At 36.9% G+C, this 14,982-nt stretch overlaps 1 protein-coding gene across 1 annotated transcript; it reads right to left on the bottom strand.

Moving 5' to 3' along the window:
• Positions 1-445: 445 nt before the first annotated feature.
• SOCS4 (suppressor of cytokine signaling 4) lies at positions 446-14,609 on the bottom strand (the record flags this gene model as incomplete). Its single annotated transcript, XM_079700889.1, has 2 exons — positions 14,357-14,609; positions 446-1,860 (listed from the first exon to the last, which is right to left on the bottom strand). Exon 2 carries the CDS (start codon positions 1,766-1,768, stop codon positions 446-448), a length of 1,323 nt encoding a protein of 440 aa, XP_079557015.1. The 5' UTR covers positions 1,769-1,860; positions 14,357-14,609.
• Between the last annotated feature and the right edge of the window lie 373 nt (positions 14,610-14,982).

The raw sequence follows: 14,982 nt of genomic DNA, 5'->3' as shown, positions 1-14,982 counted from the left end.
CTTATGTATAGGAATGCCAATGGCATAGGTTAACAAAGCATTTTATATGTAAGGACAGGATTATTTTTAAAGAAAAGTATGAAATACAGATTATTTAACTGTGTTTGCAATGCCTACCAAACTTCAAATATCCCTGGATCATATGCAAATTACAGTTAAGAAAAGAAAAAAATTAAGTATACAATCTACATGGTAAAAACAAAAACCAAACACCTAGTCAAAAATATCCATTAACTCCTAGTGTGTAACAATTATTAAACAATTATTATTGTTAAACAATTATTGTATCCTAAGAAAAATAAACTGATCTGGAAGTAAAATTTAGGGCATAAGTTTATTTTGGACTTCAACTGCCCCTGTAGAAAAATTCAAAGTGGCATAATAAGAAAAATAAAATATTAAATGAAAATATGTATATAATCACTCCCGTGTTCCTACCCTTTTCCTAGCATTGTTGTTCTGGTGCATCAATCCTGAGTACTCTAACTTTTGATTTATAGTGATATTCTTTCAGATATAATTTCATGGAAGAAGGAATTGGAAGGGCATCAATGCCATCATAAGTTGTACAGTTACAAATAACTGTTCTGCATATATGCTGCAGGGGAAAGGGGAAAGTCCGAATTAAAGGAGTGGATAAAAGTGGTTCAAAGAACATACAGGCACTCGGGTCCTTATAATGCTCTAGGAGCCCAGTAATGTCGGGAGAATGGAAGACACAAGGATCATGTGCATCAAAGCTAAAGTTGTGATTCCACTGTTCAATTCTAGCATGAAGAGAACGACTATAGCGTCTAAAACTAACAGAGAATAAATAGTCTTCCTGTGCTGAATCTCGCAGTAAAAAGGTACCCTCTGGTTTTCCTTCTAGTAGAGCTTCAGCTGCATATTTATCCATAACGCCCCAGTAACATGGATTATTATTGATCTGAAGGAGGTCTGGTACAAGACAGTGGACATAATCAATCTGGGTATGGTACTTAGGAGGTGTTTCCAGTTGCAGGGTTTCTTCATCAATTTCCCATTTGGGTTTGTTTCTTTTCCTGGAACTTGTGCAAAGTGTTATAATTTCATCATCTGAATCCATATCACTATCTTCTATACTGTTATCTGAAGCCAGGTTTATTATAGAGCCAGTCCCAGGACCACCTCTACCCGAAGAATCGTTATTGGTTATGACACAGGGCTGAACACTGGTATGTGAGAAGCAGTTGACCTCTTCCATGTTTCTTCGTTGTTTTAGTTGACCATCCCTCAATTCAGTCTGAGACAAGTCTGTGCTTACCCATTCATCTGATTTGGGACTTATAGGAGCAGTGTGTCGTTTAATAAAATGCCACCTAAAGGCTAAATCTGATCGAGGTGGGAAAGGACACTTATCTAACATGAGTTCACTGATATGAATTTTTCTTTTAGACGGAAGCCCTGAAGAGTGCCGACTACTACAATTTTTTATTGGAAAACACTGCCCCACAGCATCTTGCAGTTTCTGTTTAAGAGATCGGCCTAAAAATCTATGCCCACAGGAATGATCTAAATCCAACTCGATAGATGAACAGCTGTGCTTCCTTTCTTGGCTCCTTAAAGGAACTTCAGTTTTCTCTATAGCACTCACTGTTTCAGCATCTGAACAACTTTCACTCTTTTTTGACCAAGATAACTTCTTTCCACTCCATACATAACCATCCTTTCTGTCAGCACTTCGACTCCGACTAGTTTTGGGCCTTACATCTACATTTTTACTATTACTTTCACTATTTTCTGCCATTTTAACAAACTGTCCACAAATTCCAGTGTTATAAATACTGCTCTTTCAGTTTTTCCGGTAGAATGTTTCTTCTGGGCATTTTCTGGATATATCTAAGGAAGAAAAAGATCATTAATCGTTTGTCATTAACATTGTATAGATTATATATCAAGCCCCAATTATACATAAGATGAAAAGATGAAAAAGGACAATTAATACATTAAAAACAAACTACTGGAAATGTTGGAAGGCAGTTCCAAGCTATTTTGTTCCCACTTAAATAAACTACTTTACCTTATGCTAATAATTCCATAGTGCCATGGAGTCAAGAATCTGAGTACCTTTCCCACAGCTAGTTTCGATGTGAATCAAAAAAGCTAAGCATCCTCTCAGCTAAAAGATATGTCTGAAATGTGAACAATTTCCAGTTTTGAGGTACATCTTATGCCAATCTCTCCTCCCCTTATTTTTTAATTTCACAGCAGACCAGGAAATTCTTTGTTAAGAGATGAGAAACCTATGAGCTGGTGTTTGATGACCACTACCCTCCTTCTCTCTCCTTGTTTTCTTTCTTATTGATTGAAAATATGAACAGTTTTAAGTTATAAAAGCTGTTAAGAATTTATTAAATAAATAATCACCACTGAATAGTAGGAATGTCATGCAAGAATTCCCAACGCAATTTTTGTCAACTCATTTAAATATTTGGTCAACTTCACTATCAGTCTAGGCAGTTTGTAGAAAATTTGGAATTGGATAAAAATTTGTTATTTTATACACACATACACATCCTTATATTCTTCTTCTTCTTCTTCTTCTTTTTTTTTTTCGGTACGCGGGCCTCTCACTGCTGTGGCCTCTCCCGTTGCGGAGCACAGGCTCCGGACGTGCAGGCTCAGCGGCCATGGCTCACGGGCCCAGCCGCTCCGCGGCATATGGAATCCTCCCAGACCGGGGCACAAACCCGCGTCCCCTGCATCGGTATGCGGACTCTCAACCACTGCGCCACCAGGGAAGCCCTATTCTTGATAATTTCAAAACACAAGCAGATAAAGTTCTATAGGGCAATGCCTTTCCTATGAAATTGGCTAGATATACTAGAATTTATAATGTAAATAAAATTTTATTAAGACTAATAGTAATGATTGGTCGTAGGTAGAAACTACTTAACTATTCTTAGATGGAAAAAGATTTAAGCCCAGAATTGGGGGGAGGGATTCTATAATCTCAAATATTTTACAAGTGAAAGTTGAATTTTGAGACTGAGAAAATCAGTTGTACTCAACATTCTGATCATGATTAAGCTTCTGATTATATCAGAGGAACATTAACAATCCCAACAGTCAGGGGCTTCCCTGGTGGCGCAGTGGTTGAGAGTCCGCCTGCCGATGCAGGGGACACGGGTTTGTGCCCCGGTCCGGGAAGATCCCACATGCCGCGGAGCGGCTGGGCCCGTGAGCCATGGCCGCTGAGCCTGCGCGTCCGGAGCCTGTGCTCCGCAACGGGAGAGGCCACAACAGTGAGAGGCCCGCGTACCGCAAAAAACAAAACAAAAAAAAACAATCCCAACAGTCAAGTAAATGTTTAGAGCTATGTGAATCTATTTTCATAGCAGTAGGGTTTGAAACAAGCATCTGCAGAGGCAAATATGATTGGGAAGTGCTTAAAAGTGTGAACTAATGACACAGGCTTGCCATATAAAGTACCCCATTACTAAACAATGAATAGCATCGGGTGATTATACTTATTATTTTGATTTAGTGAGCTCACTGGTACGTAATCATTTAAAATCCACAGGGAAAAAATATTTGAAAATCTAAATTTTAAAGAAACATCATCACTTAGTATACCAAAATTATATTCAACAGCATGCTTTGGTTGTTCATTGACTAAATTCCACTGAACAAAAATAAACTGGCAGAAGCTACAAAGTAGGCTGAAGTATATGAAGAGTCAGTGATCAGGAGAGACGCTTGTTACTAACAGCTTACACTTGTATTTTTCAAATAAAAAATTAAAAAGGAGCCCCAAGCAGATATTTTTTTGTTAACACTACATACTTTCAACTTTTTTATTCAGCATAATAATGTGAAAAGTATATCATGTAAGGTTTAAAATACCTGGTGTTTTTATTTACTTTAAAAATATGAAAGTAGCAGATTATTAACTCTATGATCAACTTTACTCCACTGGGTGTGAGCATCTTCATCTTCCTTTATTTCTATATCAGAGCTAAGTCTGTACCTCTGCTCTCTCTCTTTTTTTAAAAAAACATCTTTATTGGAGTGTAATTGCTTTACAGTGGTGTGTTAGTTTCTGCTGTACAACAAAGTGAATCAGCTATACATATACATATATCCCCATGTATCCTCCCTCTTGCGTCTCCCTCCACCCTCCCTATCCCACCCCATACCTCTGCTCTTGATGACATTCCCACCTTTACCAGGGCCTGCTTCCATTGCTAGCTCTTAACTTCTCTCTGCCTTCAAAAACAACCAAGTCTCCTATAAACTGTTTTAGTGATTCCAATGCTTCCTTTAGTTATAATTGCTGCTTTCCATATTAAATTTCTTAATGAGTAGTATAACTTGATTTCCTCTCAGAAAGAAAATAGTTTTGTTTTTCTCTAATTATAAAATAAATAATGATCCAGTTTAAAATGGCTATGTGAAAATCTTTTTGCTCCATTTTTCTCTCAGAAGTCAGCCCATAACAAGGGAAAATGAGAAATAAAAACAAACCTCATCTTCAATGAAACTAGCAGATATGTATAACCTGAGTGACAAAATAAAAGGACAGAAAATGAACAGAGGAGCAATGACTGACTCAGCAGCAGAGAGGAAGGTGACACCAGGCACAAAGGCAACGTTGATGAGAAGCAAGCCAACAGAGCAGGCAAAGTCCAGGACACCCAGAGGTACCAGGTGCTACAGAAAGTATGGATGGAGAACAGGGCAGAAAATGGGGAGGTAGGTTGAAAATTTGCATACATGCAGTTAGATGTCTCTAATTGTTACTCTCATACTTAGAGGAGATGGGAAATTTATCAATATTATTTGGAGAAGCTGAACCAGAGAGGCTCAGGACTTTGGATACTAGGCATGGTGAGGATAGATGGGAGGTTTGGGACTAAAATCAGAAAGAAAATTCCCTGCTCCCTTCTTCCATCCAGCTTCTAGAACTCCAGCAGCCAAACTTACACCTCCTAATAGGAGACTGGAAGATACTATGCTGGAGAAACAGAATGGCCAAAGAGAAAAGACCTATAGATGCTGATAACTGGAAATCCTCCAATAAAAAGCTGGAGGGCCACCCAAGCATGCTGTGAAGCTCATCCATCCATAAGCCCAGCCTACTTACATAGTGCTTCCAGGCAGCACTGCTGTGCTTCATTTACTCTAGAATATGACATGTCACCAGACTTTTGAGGAAAGCCTCTAAAATAAACAAGCGAATAAAACAAATAACTTGGAGAAAAAAGTAAGCATGAAAGCAGCAGGTAATAAAATAGATCTCTTCCAAGTTAAGAGAATATATTATACCAATGAATAAAATGAGGTAGGGACAATCAGAGAATAAGAAAAATTTGGAAATTAAAACCATGATTGCAGGAAAAAAAATATTCAATAGGAAAGTTGGAGGTAAGCTGAGGAAATAATAGGAAAGAGGAAAAAAATGGTTAACTAGACAGAGAAGATAAGAAAATTAGAGGATCAATACAGACACTTCACAGAATATAACAAAATGGAGAGGGAAATTATAAAAGAAAATATATTAGAAAATTTCCCAGAACTGAAGGCCATGCGTCTCCATACAGAAGGAGCACAATGAGTGCCCCGCACAAGGGAAAATACACACCAAGTTACATTATTCTAAAATGTTAGAACCCTAGAGATAAAGAGGTGATACCGAAGTCTTCCTACCTTATAGACAACAATACTCTAAGTATTGTATGCTTATAAATCTGTTAAAGAGAGTAGACCTCGTGTTAAGTGTTCAATCAATCGATTTATGTATGTAACCCAGCCAAAAAAAAAAAAAAAAGGCTTCCTGAGGGAAAAAAGTCACAAAGGACTGAAAATAAAATAGCATCTGTTTTCTCAACAGTAAGTAACAGTGGAAGCTAGAGGATAGTTTCCAACCTTGAAGATCACCAGCCTAACAATCAATCAAATAGGATAAAATAAAGAAATTTTCAGACATGCAAAGTAACAACAATTTTACCTCATATTGGAGGATGTGCTCTTCTAAAATAAGAGTGTAAACCCAAAACAAATGGCATAACAAAGGAAACAAGGTATTTAACATATGAGAAAGGAAATGTGAATTCCTGGGATGCTTAAGAAGGGAAGTTTCCAGACAACAGGGTGTTTGGTGCTGCTAGAGAGCAACTAGTTCATATAACCACATAAGGAAGTAAGGCTCTTTGTGTACTAAGAGAATGGAAAGAGACTAAGGAGACTAAAAGAGAGGTAAATCCTCATCTATCAGAAGAGGAACTCAACCAATAATGTCTAATAATTGATGCATCAAGAGAGAAGTATAAGCATATGATTTAGAAATGTGAAGATAAATATCAGAAAAACAAATTATGAAAGTAGAAGCCTTTGAGATGGGTAGGAGAGGAATGCAGCATTTCTTAGCTTATCTAAGCTTTTCAGCTTAATTTAACTTGAACCTACGTACACATATCATTTTGATGACCATAAATAAAAATAACAGTACTTTATACTCACTGTGAAAAGTTCAAACTTAAAGCTATGAAGAAAAAAGTAAAAACTATCCATAATCCTACCACCCAGCAGTAACCATTGTAACATTTTCAGTATCTCTATACATGTACATGACAAGGATGCAGTTCCATAGCACAATGATGGCAGACATTAGAAATATGGTTTGAGCCCAGTTTATTTTGTACTAGCCATATGACCTTGAAACCTCAGTTTCTTCATCTGTAAAATGGAGATACTGATGCTATCTATTTCATTAGGCTGGTGGGAATTAAATGAAATAATGTATGTGAAGTATATACCTAGCTCAGATTCTAAATGTACCAAGTATAAAGATTAACATATTTTTTCTTTTTTAAAAAAAGAAACAGATATTACATATGTTTTATTATAGCACCCAAGCCAGTTTTATAGAAATAGTTCATAAAGGAAGAAATCACAGAAATACCTCTGTCTCTAGCCCATGCTAACTGTAAAGTTTACAAGCAAATATAATTTTCAGGATGATAACTAATGTTTCAAAATGAAAAAGGATCAATACACTAGGTATAGCTGAAACTCAACAGACCATGAAGGTATAGAACAATTTGACATTTTCCCTCAGAGAACTGATTTCCAGCCTTACTCTATACAAGTTTACATGCTAACATAACAGATTTACTTTAGCAAGGCTTACCAACTTGTACATAATAGGTAGCAATCCATCAAGTATCTCTGGACTTTAGGTTAATTGTTCTTACATATGCTAATGCTGCAGGGATCCATAAAATAAAGCAAAAAATACCATTGCCCTAGATGAATTTTCCATACATTTACCTGTACTTAAAGAGTTAATGCATAGAAAATCTTCTTTTGACTGGTTATCTTTTTGTATCTAAGAACTACAGCCTTATATAAATTTTACATAGCATTCTTGTGATAGAAAACTGAGTTCATGCTTCAGAAGTCCCACTTTTATCAACTGTTATGGTAAAAAATATATTTGGTAAAATATACCATATCACTATATGGGCCAGAATGTCACTTAATGTTGTAATCTTCAAAGCAGGAAGAAAATTTAACTTCTATTTATACTTGTCTAAAAATTAGAAAACTTAAAATTTATGAATATTGAATATATGGTTGACAATGTTCCCATCACTCATTGTGAGATGGTTATTTGTCTGATGAGGTGCTATTCCTGAGGGAAGAGTGGGAGCTCCAAAAAGCTAAGGACTCGATGGCAACCCTCTCCATTTCTTTGTGCACTTTTAGTGCACTGCAACTGATTCCATGTTGCTGGAATACATTTGTGGATTATATTATCTTAGGTAAGAGAATCTTTACAATACTTTGTCAATAGACATGATCACGAAAATTTTATAACACACGAGGTTTGCTAGTTATTTCAGGGCAAAGTACTTAAGTTGCTGAAATTTTAAGACAAGTTATGTATTTTTCTTTTACAAAATGACAAATGTTCTAAGTTTGATGACCTTTATTGGGATAATAAGTGGCTCTGAGAAGCTACTTAGCAGATACATTAAGAAAAAAGGCAAAACAAAACATATAACTGGTCTCTTCATGGTTCAGGTAACTTAAAAAAAAAACTTATGCTATGGTGACATCTTTTTAGAAAAAAAGATATTCAGAATTTCCTTCACTATCACATGATTTTATTACAAAAATGATAAAAATGCATCATGCATATAACTCTCGCATCTTTACACTTTAAACAGATGGCAAAAGATCTTCTAATCTCTTCCAAAAGTTGCATTAAATCAAAATTCATAAAATTAAAAAAATTCAATCACATTGCTCTCAATAAAAATAACATTTTTTTAAACATCTTTATTGGCATATAATTGCTTTACAATGTTGTGTTAACATTATTAATTTTCAGTGAAAATTTTTTTTTATTTTTAAAGGCTAAAAATGAGTTTTAAAAAAGTGCTTTTGGTGTCTTGCCTATACATGTAAAATCTGAATGTTAAAAAAAAAAGTGTAAGGTTCTCAATCTGAATGAGTCCTTTCAAATACCCCATCATTAATTGTTGGAATTTTATACAAACTTCGTAGAAATGCAGTAGAAGATGAGATACAAAATGGAAAAAAAGTGACTTTAGTACCATCTTTATGTAGTATAGAAATCAATGATTATACTTTGAAAAGTGTTCACAAATCAACAATCTTTGTTAGTAACTGCAAAGAAGGTTTTTTTTTGTTTTTTTTTTTAAGCCGGTGAAAGAATCACTTGGGAGAAAGTGCTTTGACTCTTGATTCAATTATTAATTTTTTAAGAAGGCATCTAAGTTACAATGCCCTGGGGAATACACAGTGACTTTTTTTTTTTAAATTGTTATTTCTTAATGAGCAAGAGGCAAACGTCTAAAGCAAGTTTATTTAAACCTTTTTCAAAAAATCAAGTTCTCAGATTCACTAGCCATTTGATCCCAGGTTCTATAATCAATTGCACTGAACAGTGATAAATGAATGAATACCCAATGTGACCCTTCTATGCTAACAACAGATTTAAATAACATTTAGTTAGTACTCTTGAATAAGGTTGGGAAGGTGATTTTAATTCAAATTCCCATTGAAAACTTTTTAAAAAGCCAGTAGTTAAAGGGTTAAACTTCATTCATCTAGAAACTTCATTGTATTCTCTATGATGTTGGATAACAGAGCATTATTGTACATATTAATCATTCATTGAACTACTGTGTCTACAATGCTGATGTCTACCTAAGGCCAGAATTCATGTAAATATAAAATTTGATGTTATAAAGAATAATTTACTATACTACAAAGAATTCACAAATAAATTATTATTCTGGCAGTTATTTATCCCTGGGAATTTCCTTATCAAATCTATGTTTCCAAAGTTTACCTGCCATTATGTGTCCCAAAACTCCTTGAATGCATTCTGATCATAGTCCATGTTATTTGAATTGGATTCTGTGGGTTAGAGTCCTTGATGTTTGATCATAGACTAATATTTGAGTTGGATTCTATGGGAACACTTAAGAGTCCATGAATGGAATATACTGGATAGTACAAGAGAGGTAAATTCCTTGGAATGTTAATGAAAAAACATAAAAAATGGGTTTGTTCAAATGAGAAACATCTCTGAACTATAAAGTGTTTTTTTCTCATTACGAAAGCAATACAGGTTCATTTTCCAGTAAATATTTTAAAATATCTCCTTTTTCATGCTACCAAGCCATGGCTCATGGGACTTAACTGGATTTATTTGGGAAAACAAACATAAACACACACACACACACACACACACACACACACACACACACACACTGATTAGCACCACTACACCCTTCCTTCCCTTCTCCAAACTTTCTCCACTTACTTTCCTAATTATATTTTGCTTATGTCAGTGTCCCCCAATCTGAACTCCTGTGTACACTAGTGTTAAAAGATGTTAATATATACATGTTCTAGAGAAACAGAGGTTTCCTTATTAAACAAGTTTGGGAATCACTTCCCCTCTGAAAGATTACAAGGCACCTTCAGCAAAAGGTTCCAGGAGGTCCTTCAGTTAAGAAACCTGCTTAAGCCACAGTTTCCTTTATTTAACTCATCAAGAGCCGTTTTGTGGAAGAAACTGTGGGAGAAACATTAACTTGGGCTAACATTAAAATAAGTGTACATTCCCTGAGCATGCTAGCTAAAGATAAAGAGAAATGTCCAGGACCTGTCACTGAAGAGGGTTAATTTAGTGTAAAGAGGGAACAGAAAACTAAGAGCTGGCACTATAAACTTCTAAAAGCGCAAGAACCAGGACTTCCCTGGTAGCACAGTGGTTAAGAATCCACCTGCCAATGCAGGGGACACGGGTTCGAGCCCTGGTCCGGGAAGATCCCACCTGCTGCGGAGCAACTAAGCCCGTGTACCACAACTACTGAACCTGCTCTCTAGAGCCCACGAGCCACAACTACTGAAGCCTGCCCGCCTAGAGCCTGTGCTCCGCAACAAGAGAAGCCACTGCAATGAGAAGCCCATGCACCACAATGAAGAGTAGCCCCCGCTCGCCGCAACTAGAGAAAGCCTGTGCACAGCAATGAAGACACAACGCAGCCAAATATAAAAATAAAATAAATAAATTTATTAAAAAAATTTTTTTTTTAATTAAAAGAGCAAGAACCTTAACAGAATCTTAGAAACCAGAATATTTAAGATATTCGATTGTGACTCTTAGAGAATAAACTGGATTGTACAGATGTACTTCTTCCTTTCAATTTGTAATTTTTTAATTATAAAAATTATATATGCTCATTATAAAATATATGGAACATTCAGAAAAGTTCAAAAAGGAGGAAAAAAAACTGTAATTCAATTACCTAGAGGCAATCAATTTAGACATTTTGGCCAATTTCCTTGTAGTCTTTCTTCCTAGTACAATTTAGTCTAAAGAGGAAATTTTTAAGTTATAAAGATCTATAAAAAATTAACAATCTAGTTTTTCACTATACCATATTTAAAAATGAAGCATGGTGCAGATGAAACAACAGCATGAGTTGCTAAATCATCAAACATGATCTAAAATTTAGACTTTGTCACTTACTAGCTATCTCTCCTGATTTTTAGAATCTCATTTAGCTTCAGTGTTCACATTGTTAAATCTGGATACTGTCAGCTGCCCCATGTTTTTACTGCCAGGATTAAAATCTATGAAAACAGCATACATTGAGCTTAATGAGAATACATACTACGTTCTGTAATACGTTCTGTCTTCTCAGAACCTTCCATGTAGAATAAGCTAATTTCTAAAAATGAGAGATGGGAAAGTGGCAAAATTAAGGGAAAAGAATGAAAGGAAACAAAGGCTATATATAAGGCTAGAAAATCCAGACAAAAACATATCTCAAAAACCTGAGGCTGAGGAAGCTTTGGCATTTCTGAAATATCATAAAGCACTTTCTATTACTCCTGATACTAAACATGCTCTTTTAAAAAGTGTTTTTAAGCTTTAAATTCTTGAAAAGTAGTATGGGTGTAAATAACCAAACTTAATTATAAAAAGTTTGTAATTTCTTACAAGCTAACTTAGTAAATAAACAGGTTTCAACAGTAAGAGTAGGCAAAGTTTTATTTAAAAAAACGATCATAGATTATTCTTTTCATTGCTTTATGATAACTACGTATGCTTACATTTAAGCTTGGGTAACAAGTTTTACCTACAAACTAGTATAATGTTATTCTAGAATTAAATAAAATTGTTTTTATGTTCTGATAAAACTAAATTCTAAGTTTTATGGCAACAGTTATGACTTGGAGAGGCAGTATGGTAGACTACTTGGATCAGAAGTTAATAGACCTGGGCTCTATTTCTAGTTCAGACAGTTGGTTAGGTGTGTGACCTTGGACAACTCACAACCTTTCTGAGCCTTGTTTTTTTTCATTCATAAAACAATGATTATATCTGTCTCACTGTAGTAAGGATCCACTGCCACTGTAACAACACAAGAGTCAAATATTAGCTGTCTTTGGCCAGCGGAACTGGGTAGGTTGAGAATAGGACTTTCCTGTATTCCCTTTTATACCTTAGAAAGTTTATACACGCACAAGTATTATTTACCCCAAAAATCAATTAAATAGGCTGGTAAGATTCAGGACACTTTCAGAGATATAAAAATTTTCAGATTTCTAAACTGCCTTCAATGTTTTTTTTTCAATACTCTGTTCTCAGTTTTGTTATTACTCTCTTCTTCTAGCCTTATCTTTCATAGGATTAATAATTTTTACATCAAATAGCAATACATATTTTATTAAAAAGGAATTTAAAAAACTCCTCTCATAAAGCAATACTGATATGCCTCCTGGATAAAGTAAGATTATATGACATTATTATTTAGATAGATAATACTGCCACAAGTAGAATGGTAATATATTCATGCTTTCTCACCCTATTGTCCTTGAGAACAACAATATTTGTGACCCTAAGGGTACTATGAATGGTCACAACAGAGAAACGGTAACTAACCTTCACTGCAATGGAAGCTGCGACCTTGGCATGATTTTCAGTGAGTTCATTCAGCTATCCACTCCTATGAGACATGCACCTGACACCCACATTGGTGACGGAGAGCTACACTGGTTTCTTTTTAAAAGCTATATTATCTTAAATAACCAGGCAATTTAAGATTTAAGTTACACATTTCATTACCACACTATTGTCTTGTACATATTATTTGAATGTCTGTTTCCCTCACCAAGATTATGAATTCACTGAGGACATTAAAATTTGTCTTTTTAAAATCTGACTGAAACAGAAATGGACATGTGAAAACATACTGGCAAAAGCAAGAATACATCTTTTAACAGTTGAAAAAATTTACTGGATAATGATTCAAACAACTCCATTTTAAATGAAACCATTAAATGCCCACCCAAAGTACCCCATTAATAACACAAGACAATTAGTTTTATACATCCATGAGTATCTTCTATATACTATAACAATTCGATGGAAGAAGGTGTCATCTTCATTTTAGAGATGAGGAATCTGACATTCAGTAAAAGTAAAGAAGTATATTCAAGGTCACACGAGTAACTGTCAGAGTCAAAATTAAAATCTAGGGTTGTTCAACTCTAAGGCCCAAGCTCTTTCCATACATGTGAAATTTGTAAAAACAAAAACAAAAACAAAAAAAACCCCTCAAAAACAAAACAAAAAACCCTATGAATCAAACGTGTTCATTGCTAAAGCAGAGTGACAGGAGAGAAGCGCAAACACCATTCATAGTTTTGAAGTCACATGGTGTTACATATTTTATAGTTACAGCATTTTATAGCTATAAATCTTGTTCCAAATTGGCAGATTCTTCTTATGTTGAGCTCTGAAAAGCACTACACTGAAATCTCATGATGATTTATTTGATGTATTACCGGACTTCTTCTTGAACCCCAGTCTATCCAGTGATATTGGATTTAAAAAAAATTAGAAATCAGTCTATCTAAACAACGAATGCTATCCAAATAAAATTAAGCCACTCGGAAAGAATCATCTCAGGTATCTTTTGCTCTTGTGGGAAATCAAGGATAGGTTGGTTATTTTCCCACAAATCCCAAGTTCTTTTTCAGCCAACCACTCTTCCTCTTCATTCACGTACCAAACCTGTGTCTAGCAAGCCTATTTGGAGTACTCAAAGCAACACCTTTCACAATGCCACCACGGTAAGAACTATACCATGGTTTGTCTAAATGTGTTTGCAACTTTTCCCAATGGAACTAGACTGAAAAACAATGGGGAAAACTCTACAACAGAAAAACGTTTCTCTTATGTCATAAACAAGTTCCGATTGAGACTAGAAAGTGGGTAGCAAGAAAAAATCATTGTGCAGGTTTTCATCAGAGACCGGTCTCCCAACATGGAGAACGTGAAGACCCAAGCAAAGCATAAACTTAATGGCCAAGACCTTAGCAAAGATTGTAAAGATCGAATGAAGTATTCAACAATATACTTTAGTTCTAGCTCTTCTTTTACATCTAAATATGCACTTCAGTGAACTTTAGGTGGGGTTTGAATAGGGAAACCCGAATTACTTTCTTAAGGGATATATGTAAAATGTCCTATAGAATAAGCATTAATGTACACGCCAGACCTCCAGGAACCATGAACTGAGATTAAGTCTTCCTTCCTTTACCGGTATAGAAATGACAAGATGAAGGCGCCAAGGATGCCAAGATTAAAGGCTTGAGAAGGGTCTCGGCTTCCTTTTCTCGAAAGAACATGCCCAAACATCTCGTTCTGCAGCCGGGTCCCAAGGAGGGGCTGGACCCGTACGGGGACCCGGATATGGCTGCCTGTGAGGAGGGCCCGGAAAGTAGAAGCAGACCCCGCTGGGCAAGGCCAAGCAGCAACCACCCTTCCCCCACTCACCTCTCGGAGCGCAGTTTAACTGGGTCTGTCCGAGTAACTGCCGCCATCACCACCGCCATCACTCTGGGTGCTCGCTAAGCTGGAGAAGGGAGACCCAACCACTCCGGCACCTCATGTAGGTCCTCTAAGACGGATGCCTGCCTGCAAGCCTCCACCCTTCGGTGCGGGGTTCTCATCTCAGACATCGCAGTCACCGCCTCCACCTGCTTCGCCGGCGCCGCCACCACTTCCGTGTTCGGGTCCCTCCCTTTCTTCCTCACTCCCCCAGCAACCGGCTTTTTCCCTGCCAGCGGGCGCGCAGCTGACGCCACCGCCCAGCGACCTGGGTCGGGACCGCGCCGGGCGTGGGCGGGCCAGCGCAGGCGCAGAGTGGGAGCACGCCGAGCGCGGGAAGCGCCGTGCACCCGTGCTGCTCCTCCGTCTGTGTTGCTCCTCGTCGCCTTTCCTCAGTCGCCGAGCTTCGGTGAGTGCTCCGTCCCGCTGCCCGCGTGCGTGCGGCCTAACGAAGAGAAGCGTGTCCTCTTCCCGGCTTAGTGTCGGACAGACCCACCCCTATTCCCTGTTTGTGCCCCTCGGGTGGGGGAAAAGGGGCTGCCGAGGGCGTGTCCCGCAGGAGACTAACCTCC

This window comes from Hyperoodon ampullatus (assembly GCF_949752795.1).
Source record: "Hyperoodon ampullatus genome assembly, chromosome: 3".
Taxonomy (NCBI): Eukaryota; Metazoa; Chordata; class Mammalia; order Artiodactyla; family Ziphiidae; genus Hyperoodon; species Hyperoodon ampullatus.
This window is presented reverse-complemented; position numbering and strand designations above follow the sequence as displayed.